The sequence below is a fragment of the Peromyscus californicus genome, unplaced genomic scaffold (assembly GCF_007827085.1).
Source record: "Peromyscus californicus insignis strain IS unplaced genomic scaffold, ASM782708v3 Scaffold_3__1_contigs__length_106647218, whole genome shotgun sequence".
Taxonomy (NCBI): domain Eukaryota; kingdom Metazoa; phylum Chordata; class Mammalia; order Rodentia; family Cricetidae; genus Peromyscus; species Peromyscus californicus.
The window spans coordinates 21445602-21461628 of NW_026294551.1; the positions used below are offsets into that span (position 1 = coordinate 21445602).

At 47.1% G+C, this 16027-nt stretch overlaps 1 protein-coding gene across 1 annotated transcript; it reads right to left on the reverse strand.

The window, feature by feature from the left end:
• Positions 1 to 1802: 1802 nt before the first annotated feature.
• Positions 1803 to 12838, reverse strand: G6pc1 (glucose-6-phosphatase catalytic subunit 1). Its single transcript, XM_052756283.1, has 5 exons — positions 12609 to 12838; positions 8385 to 8494; positions 4862 to 4967; positions 3453 to 3568; positions 1803 to 2314 (listed from the first exon to the last, which is right to left on the reverse strand). Exons 1-5 carry the CDS (start codon positions 12836 to 12838, stop codon positions 1803 to 1805), a joined length of 1074 nt encoding a protein of 357 aa, XP_052612243.1.
• Between the last annotated feature and the right edge of the window lie 3189 nt (positions 12839 to 16027).

Here is a 16027-nt window from a genome sequence, read left to right on the forward strand (position 1 = left end):
CACTAAGTCGTTCAGCCTGGCCTTGAACTTGCTCTGCAGCTCAGGCTGGTCTTGAATCAGCAATCCTCCTGCCTCAGCCTCCTGAGTGGTGGGAATTAAAGGTTTGTGCTACTAGGCTCAACTGATCTTTGTTCTTGAGATTTGCAGAATTGAAAAGCATCTTACTTGGTAATTAGATGGGTGTCATTTGAATACAAATCTCCGGCTGTGTGCCCATCGATCTGCAATCACTATTTCCTATATAAACTGCCCTGAAATCAGCCTCCCAGGAAGACAGTCCTAAAGCTCCTCTTAGTCAGCTCGTAATAAAACTCTTTTCCTACCATGCCCTCTCTCTCTCTCTCTCTCTCTCTCTCTCTGTGTGTGACCTCATATGTTGTTTCTTAAGCACCTTCCACCTTTTGAGGTAGGATCTCTCATTGGCCTGGAACCCCACTTCATAAGCTAAGCTAAGGTTCAACCTGTTTCCACCTCCCATCACACTATTGCTGGTATTACAAATGTATACCGCCATGCTCGACATTTTTACATGTGTTATGAGGACTGGGTTCAATTCCCAGCACCCACACCGCAGTTCACAACTGTAACTCTGGTTCTAGGAGATCTGATGCCCTCTTCTGGAATCTGTAAGCACCAGGCACACACATGGTGCACAGACATACTTGCAGACAAAATACCCATCCACATAAAATAAATATCATAAAAACAAAATAAAATAGAGTAATAAGCAAGATTCCATTCTTAAATAAAATGTTGCTTTAATAAAATACTGCACACGTGTAGTTTTCTTTTCAAAGATGTTAGGAACAGGGCGCTTGGTGTAGGTGAGAATTCATAGCAAAAAAAGGAATTTTGAATAAATAGCTACAGCATTTTTTCTTTTTGAAATTATACTCTGCAGATCAGAGAAGGCTGGAGCTGGCTGTTCCTCTAAGAATGAGTTCTTGGCTGGTGTGGGCTAGAGAAAGGAGTCCTATTTCTGCTCCAGGAATCAAAAATAACATCGGAGTGACCTTCTGGAGAGAGGCATCCTGGCTCTCCCTCGCCCTGTTGCTCAAGATTTTAGAGTTTAACTTAACCCTACAAAAAGCACCACCAAACAGTTGCCTGCTGGACATCTGAGGGTCCAGCCTCAGGCACAGGAAACCAGTGGAGAATTCGAGGGAATGCAGACGTAGACTGAGGAGACAGACGTGATGAGACAGAGAAGTTGGTGATGCCTGAATGTTCTGACTCGTGCAGTGACAAAGTCACCACAGCCGTCCAGGAACTCAAGCACCAGAAAAGCCGGAAGCGGAACTGCTGCCTTTAGCTGGCTGCTCATTACACTTGAAGTTGGTCTACCATTATCAAGAGTGTCCTGTTTAAAGACTCAGACATAACTGAAGCCTTGTAGACACGGGCTGGCATGTGGTTTGCTCATACACACAACACTTCCCCGCCTCTTACTTCTTTCTCTTCCTAGCAAATGCACTGTGCCCTTTTCCCAGCTGGGAGGATTCTGCACAGGGAGAGAATTCTCAGTCAGGATCTCTGGCCTGGGCTTGCTCTTCTATATCTGACGGGAGAATGGCAAATGGGTCTTCAGGGAAAATCCCAAAATAACCCAACTTCTAGCTCTCAAGGGTTTCTCAAACAGCCCTGGTAACATTTAAGAATTCACCTTTTTGGTTAAGATAGCAAAGAAAGACAGGGTTACCCAGGCTGATGTGAACACCTCTGGCCTTGGGATGCAGAAGGCCTTGGTAGCCCCCAAACCTTTGCATGGTCATTGACTTTAAATACCAAAGACTCCCCATGCCTTACAAAGACTTCTTGTGAGTCTGACCCAGAACCCGGGCTAGACAGTAGGGGATAAGGCTCACAGAAGCAAAGGGAACTGTCGCACTCTTGCAGAAAGACAGAGCATAGAAGATCAGCTCATTCTGGGACGGGGGTTTCAAAGTGTCGAAGAGGTGCAGGAGGACCAAGGAAGACGCGATGCAGGCCAGGCGGAATGGGAGCGACTTGCCGAGTTCTCCCTTGCAGCTCTCCCGGTACATGCTGGAGTTGAGGGCCAGCCCCAACCCAAAGAGGGTCCCCAGGTTTTTGAAGAGGCTGGCAAACGGTGTGGTGTCGAGGTGGACCCATTCAGGCCGCTGACACCATCTCTTGGCTTTCTCCAAAGTCCACAGGAGGTCCACCCCCAGCCCTTTTAGCAGCACGTAAAATCCAAGCGCGAAACCCAAGAGGAAGAAGGTGATCCAACAGTACTTCTTGAGGCTGGCATTGTAGATGCTCCGGATGTGGCTGAAAGTTTTAGCCACAGCAATGCCTGTGCAGGAAAAAGCACCGTGAGAAACAGAGGTGGCAACGGGTGACAGGCCATCATCCCACCAGGTGAAATTAAATCACACGTCAAAGCGGAGAGTGTAAAGATACAACATAGTGTCTTTCAGATGAAAGAACAGCGTCACATACATCTTCCCGCTGAATTTGAGTTCCCTGTTGTGTGTGGTGGGTCCTGTTTCTTCTTGCATATGCTCAGGGACGGGGTGCATTCCCACCAGACAGCCCCATTCATTCAGTTTTGATGGGCTTGTCCTCTTTTATTTCTTTTAAATTTCAGTTATGGGGTATGTGTATGTCTGTTCGTGTGTGGGCAGGCATACATGTGACATGGCACCTGTGTGGAGGTCAAAGGGCAAGTTACAGGAGTTGGTTCTTTCTACCATGTGGGTCCCAGGCTCAAACTCAGGTGGTCAGGCTTGGTGGCAAATGTCTTAACCCAGTGAGCCATCTCAGCAAACCACTGGCATGCTTCAATGCCATCTATTGGTCTCAGTTCCTTCCACGGAAGTTAGTAAGTTCTTAATTTAAACCCCCGGTCACATAGTTGATGACATTATTCTCTCTAGCCAAAACAACCCCAAATTTGTTGTGTGGCATAACTTCTACAAGCATATCTTCGTTTGCCAGGCTTGCTCTATCTATCTATCTATCTATCTATCTATCTATCTATCTATCTATCTATCTATCTGGTTTTGAGACAGGATTTCTCTGTGTAACAGTCCTGGCTGGTCTGGAACTCACAGAGATCTGCCTGCCTCTACCTCCCGAGTGCTGGGATTAAAGGTGTGCGCCACCACCGCCCGGCCACCTTACTGGTTTTGTTTGTTTGTTTTATACGATCTGCCCCTGAGACATGGGGCTCACCAAGTGAACTCCAGGGATCCTCCTGTCTCTGCCTCCCCAGCTCTGGGAATACAGGCATGCACTGCTTTTTAAGTGGGTGATGGGAATCAAATTCAGGCCCTCAGGCTGGTTTAGAGACCAAGCCACTTCCTTAGCTTCTAAACCCCCCCCCCCCCTTGACTTTGAAACCACTGAAAGGCTGACAGCACGGAGGAGGCCACGCTGGCAAGGAAGATCCAGAAGAAATAGGAAGTGGGTAGGGGAGGAGTCCACGATACCTGACAAGACTCCAGCCACAACCTGGTGGGGAAAGTGAGCCGCAAGGTAGATCCGGGACAGACAGACATTCAGCTGCACAGCCCAGTATCCCAACCACAAGATGACCTTCAAACACCTGCAAGAGAATAGGCAACCACTTCAGAACCCAAATGCGGATCCTTCACCAAAGACAGCAGCCCATGTGGGAACAGAGGAGCCTGGCAAACTGAGGCGCCATCAGAGGAACTTTTAGAAACTGGGAGTCCTGCTCAAAAGCTCAAAAATGCGTGGTGCTTGTGGTGGTTTGAGTAAGATCTCCCCTGTGTTCTTAGACATTTGAATACTAGGTCTCCAGCTGCTGGCCCTGTTTGGGTAGGATTAGGAGGTGTGGCCTTGCTGGAGGAAGTACGTCGATAGGGGCGGGGTTTAAAGACTGGAGCCATGTTGAGACTGAGCTTTCAACTGTTCCCTTTACCATGCTTCTCTGCCACTGTGGATGGACTCCTCTCCCTCTGGAACCAAGCCCCAAACCCTTCCTTCTCTAAGTTTCCTTGGTCATGGTGTTTCATCAAAGCAACAGAAAAGTAACTAAGACTGTGCTTACATGATTTTTTCTTTAAAAAACACTTTGGCCGGGTGGTGGTGGCGCACGCCTTTAATCCCAGCACTCGGGAGGCAGAGGCAGGTGGATCTTTGTGAGTTCGAGGCCAGCCTGGTCTACAGAGCAAGATCCAGGAAAGGCGCAAAGCTACACAGAGAAACCCTGTCTCAAAAAACAAACAAACAAAAAAAACCAAACCACTTTGATTTAATTTATTATTATTATTTTATTATATTAATTATAATATATTATATAATTATAATATAATACAATAATTTTTTATTATTATCTGTTTGATAACTAAGGATTTACACTCTAACTGTATACCTAGGGGCCCCACATTAGGAACATCTTATGTCTGTCTATTTTAATCCATGAGATGACTCCAGGTTAATACAAAAAAGGGACATTGTTCGTTTTGTTTTTTAAGACAAGGTTTTCTGTGTAGCTCTGGCCATCCTGGATTCATCTGTCCACCTCCAGAGAGCTGGGATGCCTTGCACCATCACCTCCTGGCTTTTTTTTTTTTTTTTTCCTAAATGCTGGGGCTATAGCTCAGTGATAGAGTAGTTACACAACATTCACAAAGTCCCTTTTGAATACCGGAACCAAACCCATAAATGAATGGATAAAATAATTTATTCTAAGCTCTGCCACTCTCTCTAGATCAGTGGTTCTGTGAGTCCCATGTTAACTCACAGAAGTGCTATGACTCTTACTAGTGCCGACTGTAAGTGTGAGAATGGGCTAGGGGAGGAAGAACAACACTGTGCAGCTACAGAGTGTGCAACTTCCTGCTCACCCACGTGCCCAGTGGTGTGTTCTTACCGGAATCCATATGTTGGCTTTTTCTTTCCACGAAGTATAGACAGGGCAGAAGTGACCATCACATAATAGACACCTGCTGCGCCCATGGCATGGCCAGAAGGACTCCCTAAATAGCAGAAAAAAGGATGAATGGACTAAAGATGGAAAGGTGTCCATTTGAGAGAGTGCCAAGGTACCATCCACACATCTACCCATCCATTAGCCATCCATTAATTGTGCCTTCCATCTAACTATCCATCCTTCTTACTATCCACTCGTTTATCTTTAATTCAGTTATTTAACAAACTGAATTCATACTACGTGCCAAGCATTGTGAAGGGATCTGGTGGTGCAGTGGCCAGCAAAGCCAGAGAGGTCATCCACTGCTCTTGTAGTTTCAGATGGTCTGGAGACTGCACAGGAGTCAGGACACTGGGTGCACATATTATACATCTGCCCACCATCAGTTCCCTTCTAGTTTTCTTCTCACTCTGCTCTGGCCACGCTGCATCAGGCATTCTCTTCTCCCCTAATTCTTTTGGTCAGCTCCCTTGTCTCTTGAAGTCTTGACTCAGATTTCAGCTTTTCTTTTCTCTTTTCCTTTTTTTTTTTCTCCAAGACAGGGTTTCTCTGTGTAGCTTTGGTGCCTATCCTGGATCTCACTCTAGACCAGGCTGGCTCTGCCTCCTGAGTGCTGGGATTAAAGGCATGTGCCACCACTGCCCAGCTCTTTTTTTCTTTCTTTTTTTTTTTTTGTTTTTGTTGTTTTTTTCCAGACAGAGATTCTCTGTGTAGCCCTGAGAGTCGTGGAACTTGCTTTGTAGACCAGGCTGGCCTCGAACTCACAGAGATCGACTGACTCTGCCTACTGAGTGCTGGGACTAAAGGCATGTGCCACCACTGCCTGACTGATTCCACCTTTTCTTTCTTTTAAGATTTATTTATTTATTTATTTATTTATTTATTTGGTTTTTCGAGACAGGGTTTCTCTGTGTAGTTTTGCGCCTTTTCCTGGAACTCACTTGGTAGCCCAGGCTGGCCTCGAACTCACAGAGATCCGCCTGGCTCTGCCTCCCAAGTGCTGGGATTAAAGGCGTGCGCCACCACTGCCCGGCAAGATTTATTTATTTTATGTATGTGCGTGTTCTATCTGCATGTACACCTGCACACCAGAAGAGGGCATCAGACCCTGCTATAGATGATGGCTGTGAGCCACCATGTGGTTGCTGGGAATTGAACTCAGGACCTCTGGAAGAGCAGCCAGTGCTCTCAATTGCTGAGCCATCTCTCCAGTCCCTAGATTTCACCTTTTCAATGAGATCTACTCTGACCAACTTACAGTTGTTTCTCATTCCTGAGATCTGCCACCCAAACCCCCTCCTAGACAGAACAATGGTTTTTCAGTTGCTAAGAGCAGAGTTGTAGGTTGTCCTTGACTCTCAGCCTTTTGTGGGCATGGCTTTGGGCTGAAGACAGCCATCTTGGTCGAAGTTGTCCTCTATACCTAGGTATAGCCTGTATCCCATAACTGGTCTGTATTAAGAGACATCTCTAGTTTGAGAGTTCCTTGTGGAGTCATGTGCGATTTAGTCACAACTGGACGTCTCCATCTGCCCATCAGCACATCCCTTCCCCTGCACAACTGTGACTCTGGAGAGTTTTCAACTGCTCTCTCATCTCTACTCCAGTCAGCATTCCAGGAACTCTCATGGGCAAACTCTCTCTTCTGTCCTATTTAAAACAAAAATTATGTGTATGTGTGTTTTGCCTGCCTGCATGTCTGTTAGCCATATGCATCAAAGATTTACAGAAGCTTGGATCCCCTGAGACTGGAGTTGCAGACATCTGTGAGATGCCATGTGGATGCTGGAAACTGAACCTGGGTTTTTTTAGAAGAGCAGCCAGTGCTCTTAACTGCTTAACCTCCTCTTCTCTCTTCCTTTTCTTCTTTTTGCACTCAAATCATCATCTTCTAATATTCTGCTTTACTGATTTATTATGATTTTTGTGTACTGACACACCACACCCCCTTCAAATCACAGTTCTGTGTCCAGGATCTTTGTTTTGTTTGCCAGCAAAGGTATCTCAGGCATCTAGAACAGGACTTGGCACATGGTAGGTCCTCAATAAAAACCAATGGTCTCTGAGACTAAACATCCAAGATGTTTCCTAGCAGAAGGCCAGGGAGAAGATCCCGAGGAGGGGACAATAGCACTGAGACTTTCTAGGAAAGACTTTTTGGATATTCCTAATTACAACCAACAACCACAAAACTGTCATTTGACCTAACAATTCCTACTGGCTATAACTAAATGCAGGTTGGTCCGGGGATGTGGCTTAGTTGGTAGAGCACTTGTCTAGCTTGCACAGAAGCTTAGCACACCTGCTATCTCAGGAGGGGTGGGGAGGCAGGAGGATCAGAAGTTCAAGGTCATCTTCAGTTACAATTACAGAGTGAGTTTAGGACCAGTCTGGCCTACTTGAGAACCTACCTCCAAACAAAGAAACAACCATGTTATGGAATAATCTTTTCGTATATTGTGAAGATGTCTCTTTGCCAAGGTGCCTTCTGAGTGGTTTACTAGAAGGCTGACTGGCCAGTAGCTAGGCAGGAAGAGGTTAGGTGGGAGAGCCACACTAAGAGGACACTAGGAAGAAGGGCAGAGTCACGACGAGTCTCAGGAAGACAGGGAGAGAAGCAAGATGAACATGCTGTGCTGAAAAAAGGTACCAGTGGGGCTAGGGAGATGGCTCAGCAGTTAAGAACACTGACTGCTCTTCCAGAGGTCCTGGGTTCAATTCTCAGCAACCACATGGTAGCTTACAATTGTCTGTAACTCCAGTTCCAGGAGATCCAACACAGTCACACAGAATATATACAGGCAAAACACCAGTGTACATTAAATAAATAAATAAATAAATCTTAAAAGAAAAAAGAAAAAAGGTACCACCATGTGATAGGGTGTAGATAAGAAATATGGGTTAATTTAAGATGTAAGAGCTAGTTGGTAACAAGCCTAAGCTATCAGCTGATCATTTATAATTAATAATAAGTCTCTGTGTGGTTATTTGGGAGCCAGCTGGCAGGACAGAGCTGACTGGTACACAACTCCTCCAAAATAAGACAAAAACTTTGAGTAACTTAAGGGACAGTCGGCTTAGAGGGCCATGGTCACTAGGCCAGGCTGCTAGGAGGGACAATAAGGCCTCAGGCTTCTATCAATCTCTTTTGCCTCTCTGGATACAGGGCTATGTCTCAGTTACTCTGACTAGTCCTTTGCCTGTGGGTGTGGCCCTGCCTCTCTTGGACGAGTATCTTTAATCCTGGAAATGTCTCTTAGATTTCCCAACTAGTGATGGAAGGCCCTGCTGCCATGAATTAAGGTGGAATTGTACTAAATGGAAGACAAATTGAATTGTGACAAAAGAATGAGGCAATGGCTATCCTCAGGCCCCCTCAAGGTCAGCATCATCCACAAAGGATGTTGGTGCATCCTATGAAGAATGAGGTCCACCCCACCTCAGCGAGGGCCGGGGCTCTCACCTGGTCCAGTCTCACAGGTGACAGGGAACTGCTTTATCAGGGGCACCGAGGTGTTGCTGTAGTAGTCCGTGTCCAGGACCCACCAGTACGGGCGCTGTCCAAAAAGAATCCTGTGGAAAGCAGAGCCAGTGTCTGAGTGACTCAGGGCATGATTTTGCTGGAAGCCCAAAGAGAGAAAGAAGCTTGAATATGTGTCACCTTTGGAGGTATTTATCTCCCTTTGCCTGGGGAGAGGCCTGGGGGTACTTTGTATGACACAGTAGATAACTTCTGATTTTTTGTTTGTTTGTTTTTTTGAGACAGGGTTTCTCTGTGTAACAGCCTTGACTGTCATGGAACTCGCTCTGTAGATCAGGCTGGCTTCAAACTCACAGAGATCTGCTTGCCTCTGCCTCATGAATGCTGGGATTAAAGGTGTGTGCCACCACTGCCTGGCAACTTCTGAAATTTTAACCGGTGAATGTATTATCTATTCAAACAAGTAGCTTCCAAAATCAAATGCAGTGGTGGTCTTAGCTATTTGGAAGGCTGATGCAGGAGGATCTCTTCAGACCAAGACTTGGGGGCTAGCCTAGGCAACACAGCAAGATCCTGCCCCATCTCTTTCTCTCTCCTTCTTTACCTGCCCCCAATCTCTCTAATGTGTGTGTGGGGGGGTGCACAAATGGTATGGAGGTCAGAGGACAACCTCCAAAAGGCCATCTGCCTCCTTGACATGGGACTCTCACTGACCTGAAGCTCACCAATCAGGTTAGATTAGCTCCAGTGTTCCACCTGTGTGGTGGTTTGAATAGGTATGGCCCCCATAGACTCATGTATCAAAATGCTTGGCACACAGGGAATGGCACTATTAAGAGGTGTGGCCTTGCCGGGCGGTGGTGGTGCACGCCTTTAATCCCAGCACTCGGGAGGCAGAGCCAGGCGGATCTCTGTGAGTTCGAGGCCAGCCTGGACTACCAAGTGAGTTCCAGGAAAGGCGCAAAGCTACACAGAGAAACCCTGTCTGGAAAAACCAAAAAAAAAAAAAAAAAAAGAGGTGTGGCCTTGTTGGAGTAGGTGTGGCCTTGTTGGAGGAAGTGTGTCACTATGGGGACAGGCTTTGAAGTCTCATGTGCTCAAGCTACGCCCAATGTGGTACAGAGTTTTCTGCTGCCTGTGGGTCAAGATGTAGAACTCTCAGCTCCTTCTCCAGCACCATGTCTGCCTACATGCCGCCATGCTTCTCACCATGATGATAATGGACTAAACCTCTGAAACGGTAAGTCAGTCCCAATGAAATATTTTCCTTTAGGAGAGTTGCCATGGTCATGGTGTCTCTTTACAACAACAGAAACCCTAAGATGGGCTGTCTTCACCTCACCAGTACTGGAATTACAAATGCAGGCCACCATGCCCAGCATTTTCACAGGGGTTCGGGGGATTGAACTCAGGTCCTTGGACTTATAAGACAAACATTTTCCGAGTGAGCCACCACCCCCTCAACTTGATTAGCATATTTGAGGCCCTGGGTTCAATCTGGAACCCAGTTTGTACTTAAGTACTCTTAGGACTTTTACTGCTTATGGCCAAAGGACGTGAGAACTGGAGGCAAATCTTAGGAATCACCAGGAGAGGGCCAGCAAGATGGCGGCACAGGTAAAGGCACTTGCCCCAAGCCTGATGACCTGAGTTGTATCCTTGGTACCCACATGGTGGAAGGAGAGAATAGATTCCTGCAAGCTGTCCTCTGACCTCCATATGCCTGCTGAGGCAGGCACACACACACACACACACACACACACACACACACACACACACACACACACACACCAGGCAGGGAGGCACACACCTGTAATCCCAGCTCTTGTCTGATGGAAGAGGAGAATTAAAAATTGACAGTGATTTTCAGCTACTTACTGAGTTTCAGGCCAACCGATGTCACATGAGTCCTCGACTCAAAAATAAAGCAAAAAATGCCCTGGAACTGGGTATAGTTGTACACTCCTCTACTCCTAGCCCCCTGGAGCCTGAGGCTTGAGGATTACAAGTTGGAGGCCAGCCTAGGCTACACAATAAGAGACCTTGTCCTGTAAGAACAAAATCCCCACGGGGCTGAGGATGTAGCTCAGTGATAAAGGGCAAGCACAAGGCTCTCCATTCAGGTTCTAGAACTTAAACAGACAAGCTAGGCATGCTGGTTCACACTTATACTCCCAGCACTCGAGAGGAGGCATGAGTCAAGACCAGACTGGACTATTTAATCAGTTCTAGGCTAACCTGGGTTACAAAATAAAATGACTCCTCACTGATGCATGACCCCGCCCCTCCCACTCCCCTCCTACCCACCCCCATTCCCACACCCCATCTTAAAAAACACAATAAAAAGCCAGGTGTGTTGGTACACGCCTTTAATTCCAACACTTGGGAGGCAGAGGCAGGCGGATCTCTGTGAATTTGAGGCTAACCTGATCTACATAGTAAGTTCCAGGACAGCAAAAGCTACATAGTGAGATTCCGTCTCAAAAAAACAAACAAAAATCTGCAAGCAATGCAGGGAAACGGGCTGGGAGATGTTCCAGTAGGTAAGGTGCCTGCTATGAAAACAGGAGGTCCTGAACTCCATCACCAGGACCTATCAAAACAAACAAACCGCCCCCCCCAAAAAAAACCCAACCTGGGCATGGTGGCATACAGCCATGGGCACACAGGTGGTAGACGCCCAGGGTCCAATCTTCTCAGAGAGCTCCAGTCCAATGACGGACCCTGCCTCAAAAAGTTTCTGAGGAATGACTGCTCTGGCCTCCACAAACACAGGCACATACACGTACACACATGAACATGTACACACATATCACCTGATAGCAGATACAGACAATGGATGGTAAAGCTGTTTCTCTTCATTTTCTAGCAGAGGAAACAGGCCATTCATTGATTCTTTTCTAGCAAGAACCATCAATAGCTTAGATATTGCCATGATGGGAAAATGTACGCAATGGAACCTGGCCAGCGTTAAAAGTCAGGGCTGGCCGGGCAGTGGTGGCGCATACCTTTAATCCCAGCACTCGGGAGACAGAGTCAGGTGGATGTCTGTGAGTTCAAGGCCAGCCTGGTCTACAGAGCGAGATCCAGGACAGGCACTAAAACTACACAGAGAAACCCTGTCTTAAAAAGACCGGAAGAAAAAAAAAAAAAAGGTCAGGGCCGTTGTCTCACGCCCCCCCCCACACACACACACACTAGCTCTAAGTCTGTTCCTCAGAGCATTGGCAGCCTCCGCTGTAGAGGAGCTGTGTTCATCCCACCGGTGAACTCTTAGTCTTGCTCTCTGGCATGTAACATAAGTAGCTTCTCCACAGAAAAGCGCATGGTCTACGGCTGAGGGTGCTCCTCAGTGATAGAGCACATCCATGTATGCAGGCACACACACACACACACACACACACACACACACACACACACACACAGACCCTGGCACATAGTAACTGTTCAATAAGTGTCCGCTGTGATTAATATTAAGATTCTGGTGAGAATCAAAAATTTATAGACTCTAAAACAGAAGCTCAGAGGGCTCATGTACCTTTCCAGGGACACACAATTGGAAGGTGGCAGAGCAAGGTCCTGGATTATTTCTCCCTACCCAACCAAAAGGTGAAGAATCATTGGCTTCCTCCTCCCAGCCTCCCTGCTTCTCTCCTACATCTATTTCTAGGGTACCCATTCTCCTGCAAAACAATAAAACTTTCTTTAGAACCTGCCCTGGGGGCTGGCGCTGCAGCTCAGTTGGGGCAGTTCTTGCTATCATGCACAAAGTCCCAGGTTCAATCCCCAGTGTGCTGACCTGCACGTGGGAGCATGTAATCCCAGCACTCGGGAGGCAGAGAGAGACAAGAGGAGTTCAAGGTCATTCGTTGTCTGCTACATAGTAAGTTTGAGGCTAGCCTGGGCTACACAAGACTCTATCTTAAAATAATAAAGCAAAATAAAGTAGAACAAAGCCTGCACTCCGACTTCTCATTAAATTCAGCTGTCCTTCCACTCCTGCAGGCCTGAGGAAATAGACTGTTCCCCGTTTCCAGGCACTGGTGGGATTCTCACCATCCTTATTCTTTCTGTTGATGTTCTCAAGCCAAGGGAGGTCTAACCTGGGCTTGGTGAACAGTACGGAGTGCCCCTGCTGAAGGACAGTCCTCTCTATATAGAATGCAGCCTCTTTCCCTGCCGCGCACCCCTCTGCATGGTTCTTACCACTTAAAGACGAGGTTGATCCAGTCCCCAACCACCGCCACCCAGAGGAGGTTGATGCCCACAGTCTCTTGAATATGGAACCAGACGGGGAAGAGGACATAGAAGGCATTCCTGAGGTCGGCGAGCACAGACACTAAGATGAACCAGTCCTGGGAGTCTGCATAATTCTCTTGGAGGTAGCGGGTTGACTGGATCCCCAAGTCGTGGAGAATGTTCATTTGCTCCTCCATCCTCACTCCCTTGGTACCTCAGGGAGCTGGCAGCAGAGCCCGTGCTCACGGTGAGTCCACGCTTGATGCTGATTGCTCTGCTATCAGTATGCGCCTTACCCCTGTTTTATATGCCCTGGATTCAGTCTGTAGGGCAACCCAGCCCTGATCTTTGGACTCAAAACCACTTTTGTCTAAAAGCTATTGATCAAAGGTGCATCATCAGTAGGTTGATGCAAACATGCCCAGGGTGATTTACGTAAAAATAGCAAAATAGGCACACAAAAACAGCCTGATCTGCCATTGGCAGAGCCAATCATTAACTCGGGCACACTGCTTGACAGCACTAGGGGCTGTCCTCCCTGGTCCTTGAAGCCAGGCCAGAGGCTCAGGGCAGAGTCTGTCTCCACCATGGCTCCGGCAAGTGCCTCTGCCTTTTGAAATCTGCAACTGCATTTATTTGGAGTCAAAGGGGAATTTGCTGCTGTGGGAAATGACATTTTAAGTTGTTAATTTAAAATACACAAAACTTAACAACAGTAGTTTCTGCTGTCTGGGAACTGCCACTCTATTGGTCTTTCGTCTACTTCCTGTGGGGCCGGGGTCTACCTCTGGTTTGGGAAGCCAACAATCTTTCCAATATTGATTTTTATATTTCTGAGGGCAAGTAAACAATTGTTTAAAATGCTTTTCTTTTATGTGTGTGTGAGAGAGTGTGCATGTACATGTGCACACGTATGTACATGTGACAGAGTGCATGTGTCTAGATCAGAGGATGACTTTCAGGAGTCATGTCTCGTCTCCCACCATATGAGTACTGGGGATTGAACTCAAGTCCTCAGGGTTGGCGGCAAGCACCTTTACCTGGTAAGTCATCTTTTCCAGCCCTAGAGCAATCATTTTTTAATGCAGTGATTAATTCATTGGATAACCTTGAAACTAAGATCTTTTGAATTTTAAAATGTAAGCTTTTTTTTTTTTTTTGTGTGTGTGTGTGTGTGTGTGTGTGTGTTGCTGGGAATCTAATATAGGGCCTCAAGCATGCTAGACAAGCATGCAATCTCTGAGCTACACCTCCAGCCCTTTAATTGACAGAATGAATGTACATTCATACAATAACAATAAAATGAACATGTGACTCCACATAAGAATCTAGTAAATTGGCAACTGGAGACTTTTAGTTAGGAACTTTTAGTTTTCAAATTTTTGAAAAGTTTCTGTTCTTTGCTGTTGGGTCTCCTGCATCTCAGGTTTCAAATAGATACAAAAGGATAACCTTGATCTCATGACCCTCCTGTCTCCCGGGTGCTGGACCACAGGCATGCTGTACCACATCCTGATTATGTGGCCCTGTGTATCCAACCCAGGGCTTCAGCTGCTTACTCCAGCAAACGTGCTAAGTCTTTGCCTCATCTTAGTCATTTTTGGAAAAAGGCTTTTGAGCCAGATGTGGTGGCACTCATACTTAACCCCAGCACTCAGAGGGTAGAGACAAGAGGATCTCTGTGAGTTCAAGGGACAGCCTGGTCTGTATATCGAGTTCTAGGACGGTCAGGACTACATAGAGAGACACGTCTTGGAAGAGAAAGAAAGAGAGAAAGGAAGGAAGGAAGGAAGAAAGGAAGGAAGGGAGGGAGGGAGGGAGGGAGGGAGGGAGGGAGGGAGGGAGGGAGGAAGAGGGGGAGGGAGGATGGGAAGGAAGGAAGGAAAGAAGGAAAAGAAAGAAAGAGAAAAGAGAAAGACAAGAAAAGAGACATTCATGTCTTGCTTATTCTTTCATATATATTTATACAGTCAACCTGAAAGCAAGCGACAGAGCGAAAGCCTTACTCTCGGGTCACAGGGGACTCGGGGGAGCAGGGACATGAACCAGGTGACAGATCCATGCATTTTTCTAGGGTAGAGCCAGTAGGAATAGAAGACTTGAGAACCCACCTGATATTCCCAGCAGCGATCCATATTAACTTTCACATAGGGGTTAGATTTGGGGCAACGAGAAGAAATCCAGAGTCCCTAAATCTGGAGAGAAAGCTGACGGCATCCCATGCTGGAAGTGATTGGCACATCTTCCAGGGTATGTGCTTTGAACTTGGATGTGAGATCTGGTGTTGTCTCACCTCTACCATCAAGGACTGCTCGCTACCTCTAGCGGACTCTGATTGCCCTACCCACATTGTTTCTAACCTGGAGAGAGGGTGAGGTGGTGTTGGCCCTGCATGGCCACGGGAGAAGCAGGTGCTCAGTGTGTTGGGAGGCTGGGACATTTGTATCTTCTACTGTCAGGGCTTTGGGGGCCACAGGGAGTGTGTCTCACCAGAGGAGAGCCCCTTCCCTCTACCAGGTAAGTCTGCCTAGAGAGTATGGAGTGTCCGCTGTGGTGATCCGAGGACTCCAGTTTCTACGGATTGAGGTGAGCTGAGGACAAACAGTGGATTCTCTGACAAAACATCCAAAGGCCACTGTCTGGGACTCTGCTGGGTGAGGAGCTGGGATCTCGGTGTCAAGCAGGGTTCTGTCATGTGCTCAGCATATGGAGAGCGGACTGGGAGTGCTATCTCTTGAGGAACTCCGGGAGAATGCTTGCCTGTGCTGATAAAGGTCCCGAAAGGGGCTGACATCCTATTCTGAGCATGCAGAGACTGTGGGAGGCTCTGCTGCAGCCTGCCTGCTCTGCATGGGACAGGGTGGGGGTGGGGCTCTAGGCCAGCTCTGGATTACATGACGAGACTATTTGCTAGACCTCATCTTTGACCTCCCAGCTCTTTCTTGCTGCTCCCAGCACATTTTTATCATATGCAGAAAGAGGTGAAGCCCAGAGGATCCCAGCGGGTTACAAAGCTCACTGAAGAGAGAAACTTGGATCCTCCAAGGTCTTGGGCATCACAAAAGGCAAATCCTATGGACAGATCATTTGGTTTTCTGGAGGCCTTGCCAAGTATCTAGTTGTTTAAGGAATTATCTCACCTGCTCTGATAGTACACGCTTGTAATCCTGGCAGGAGATGAACCCAGGAGGCCCTCAGTTCAAGACCTGCTTGGGCTACACAGTGGGACTCTGTCTCAAACAAATTATCTAAGGGGTGAGAGGATAACTCAGCAGTACGACAGTTGTGTGGCACATATGAGATTCTGTGTTTGATCACCCGCACTACACAAACAAACAAACGTACAAATAAAGCCAACACAAACAAAATCACAAAAATCTATCTCC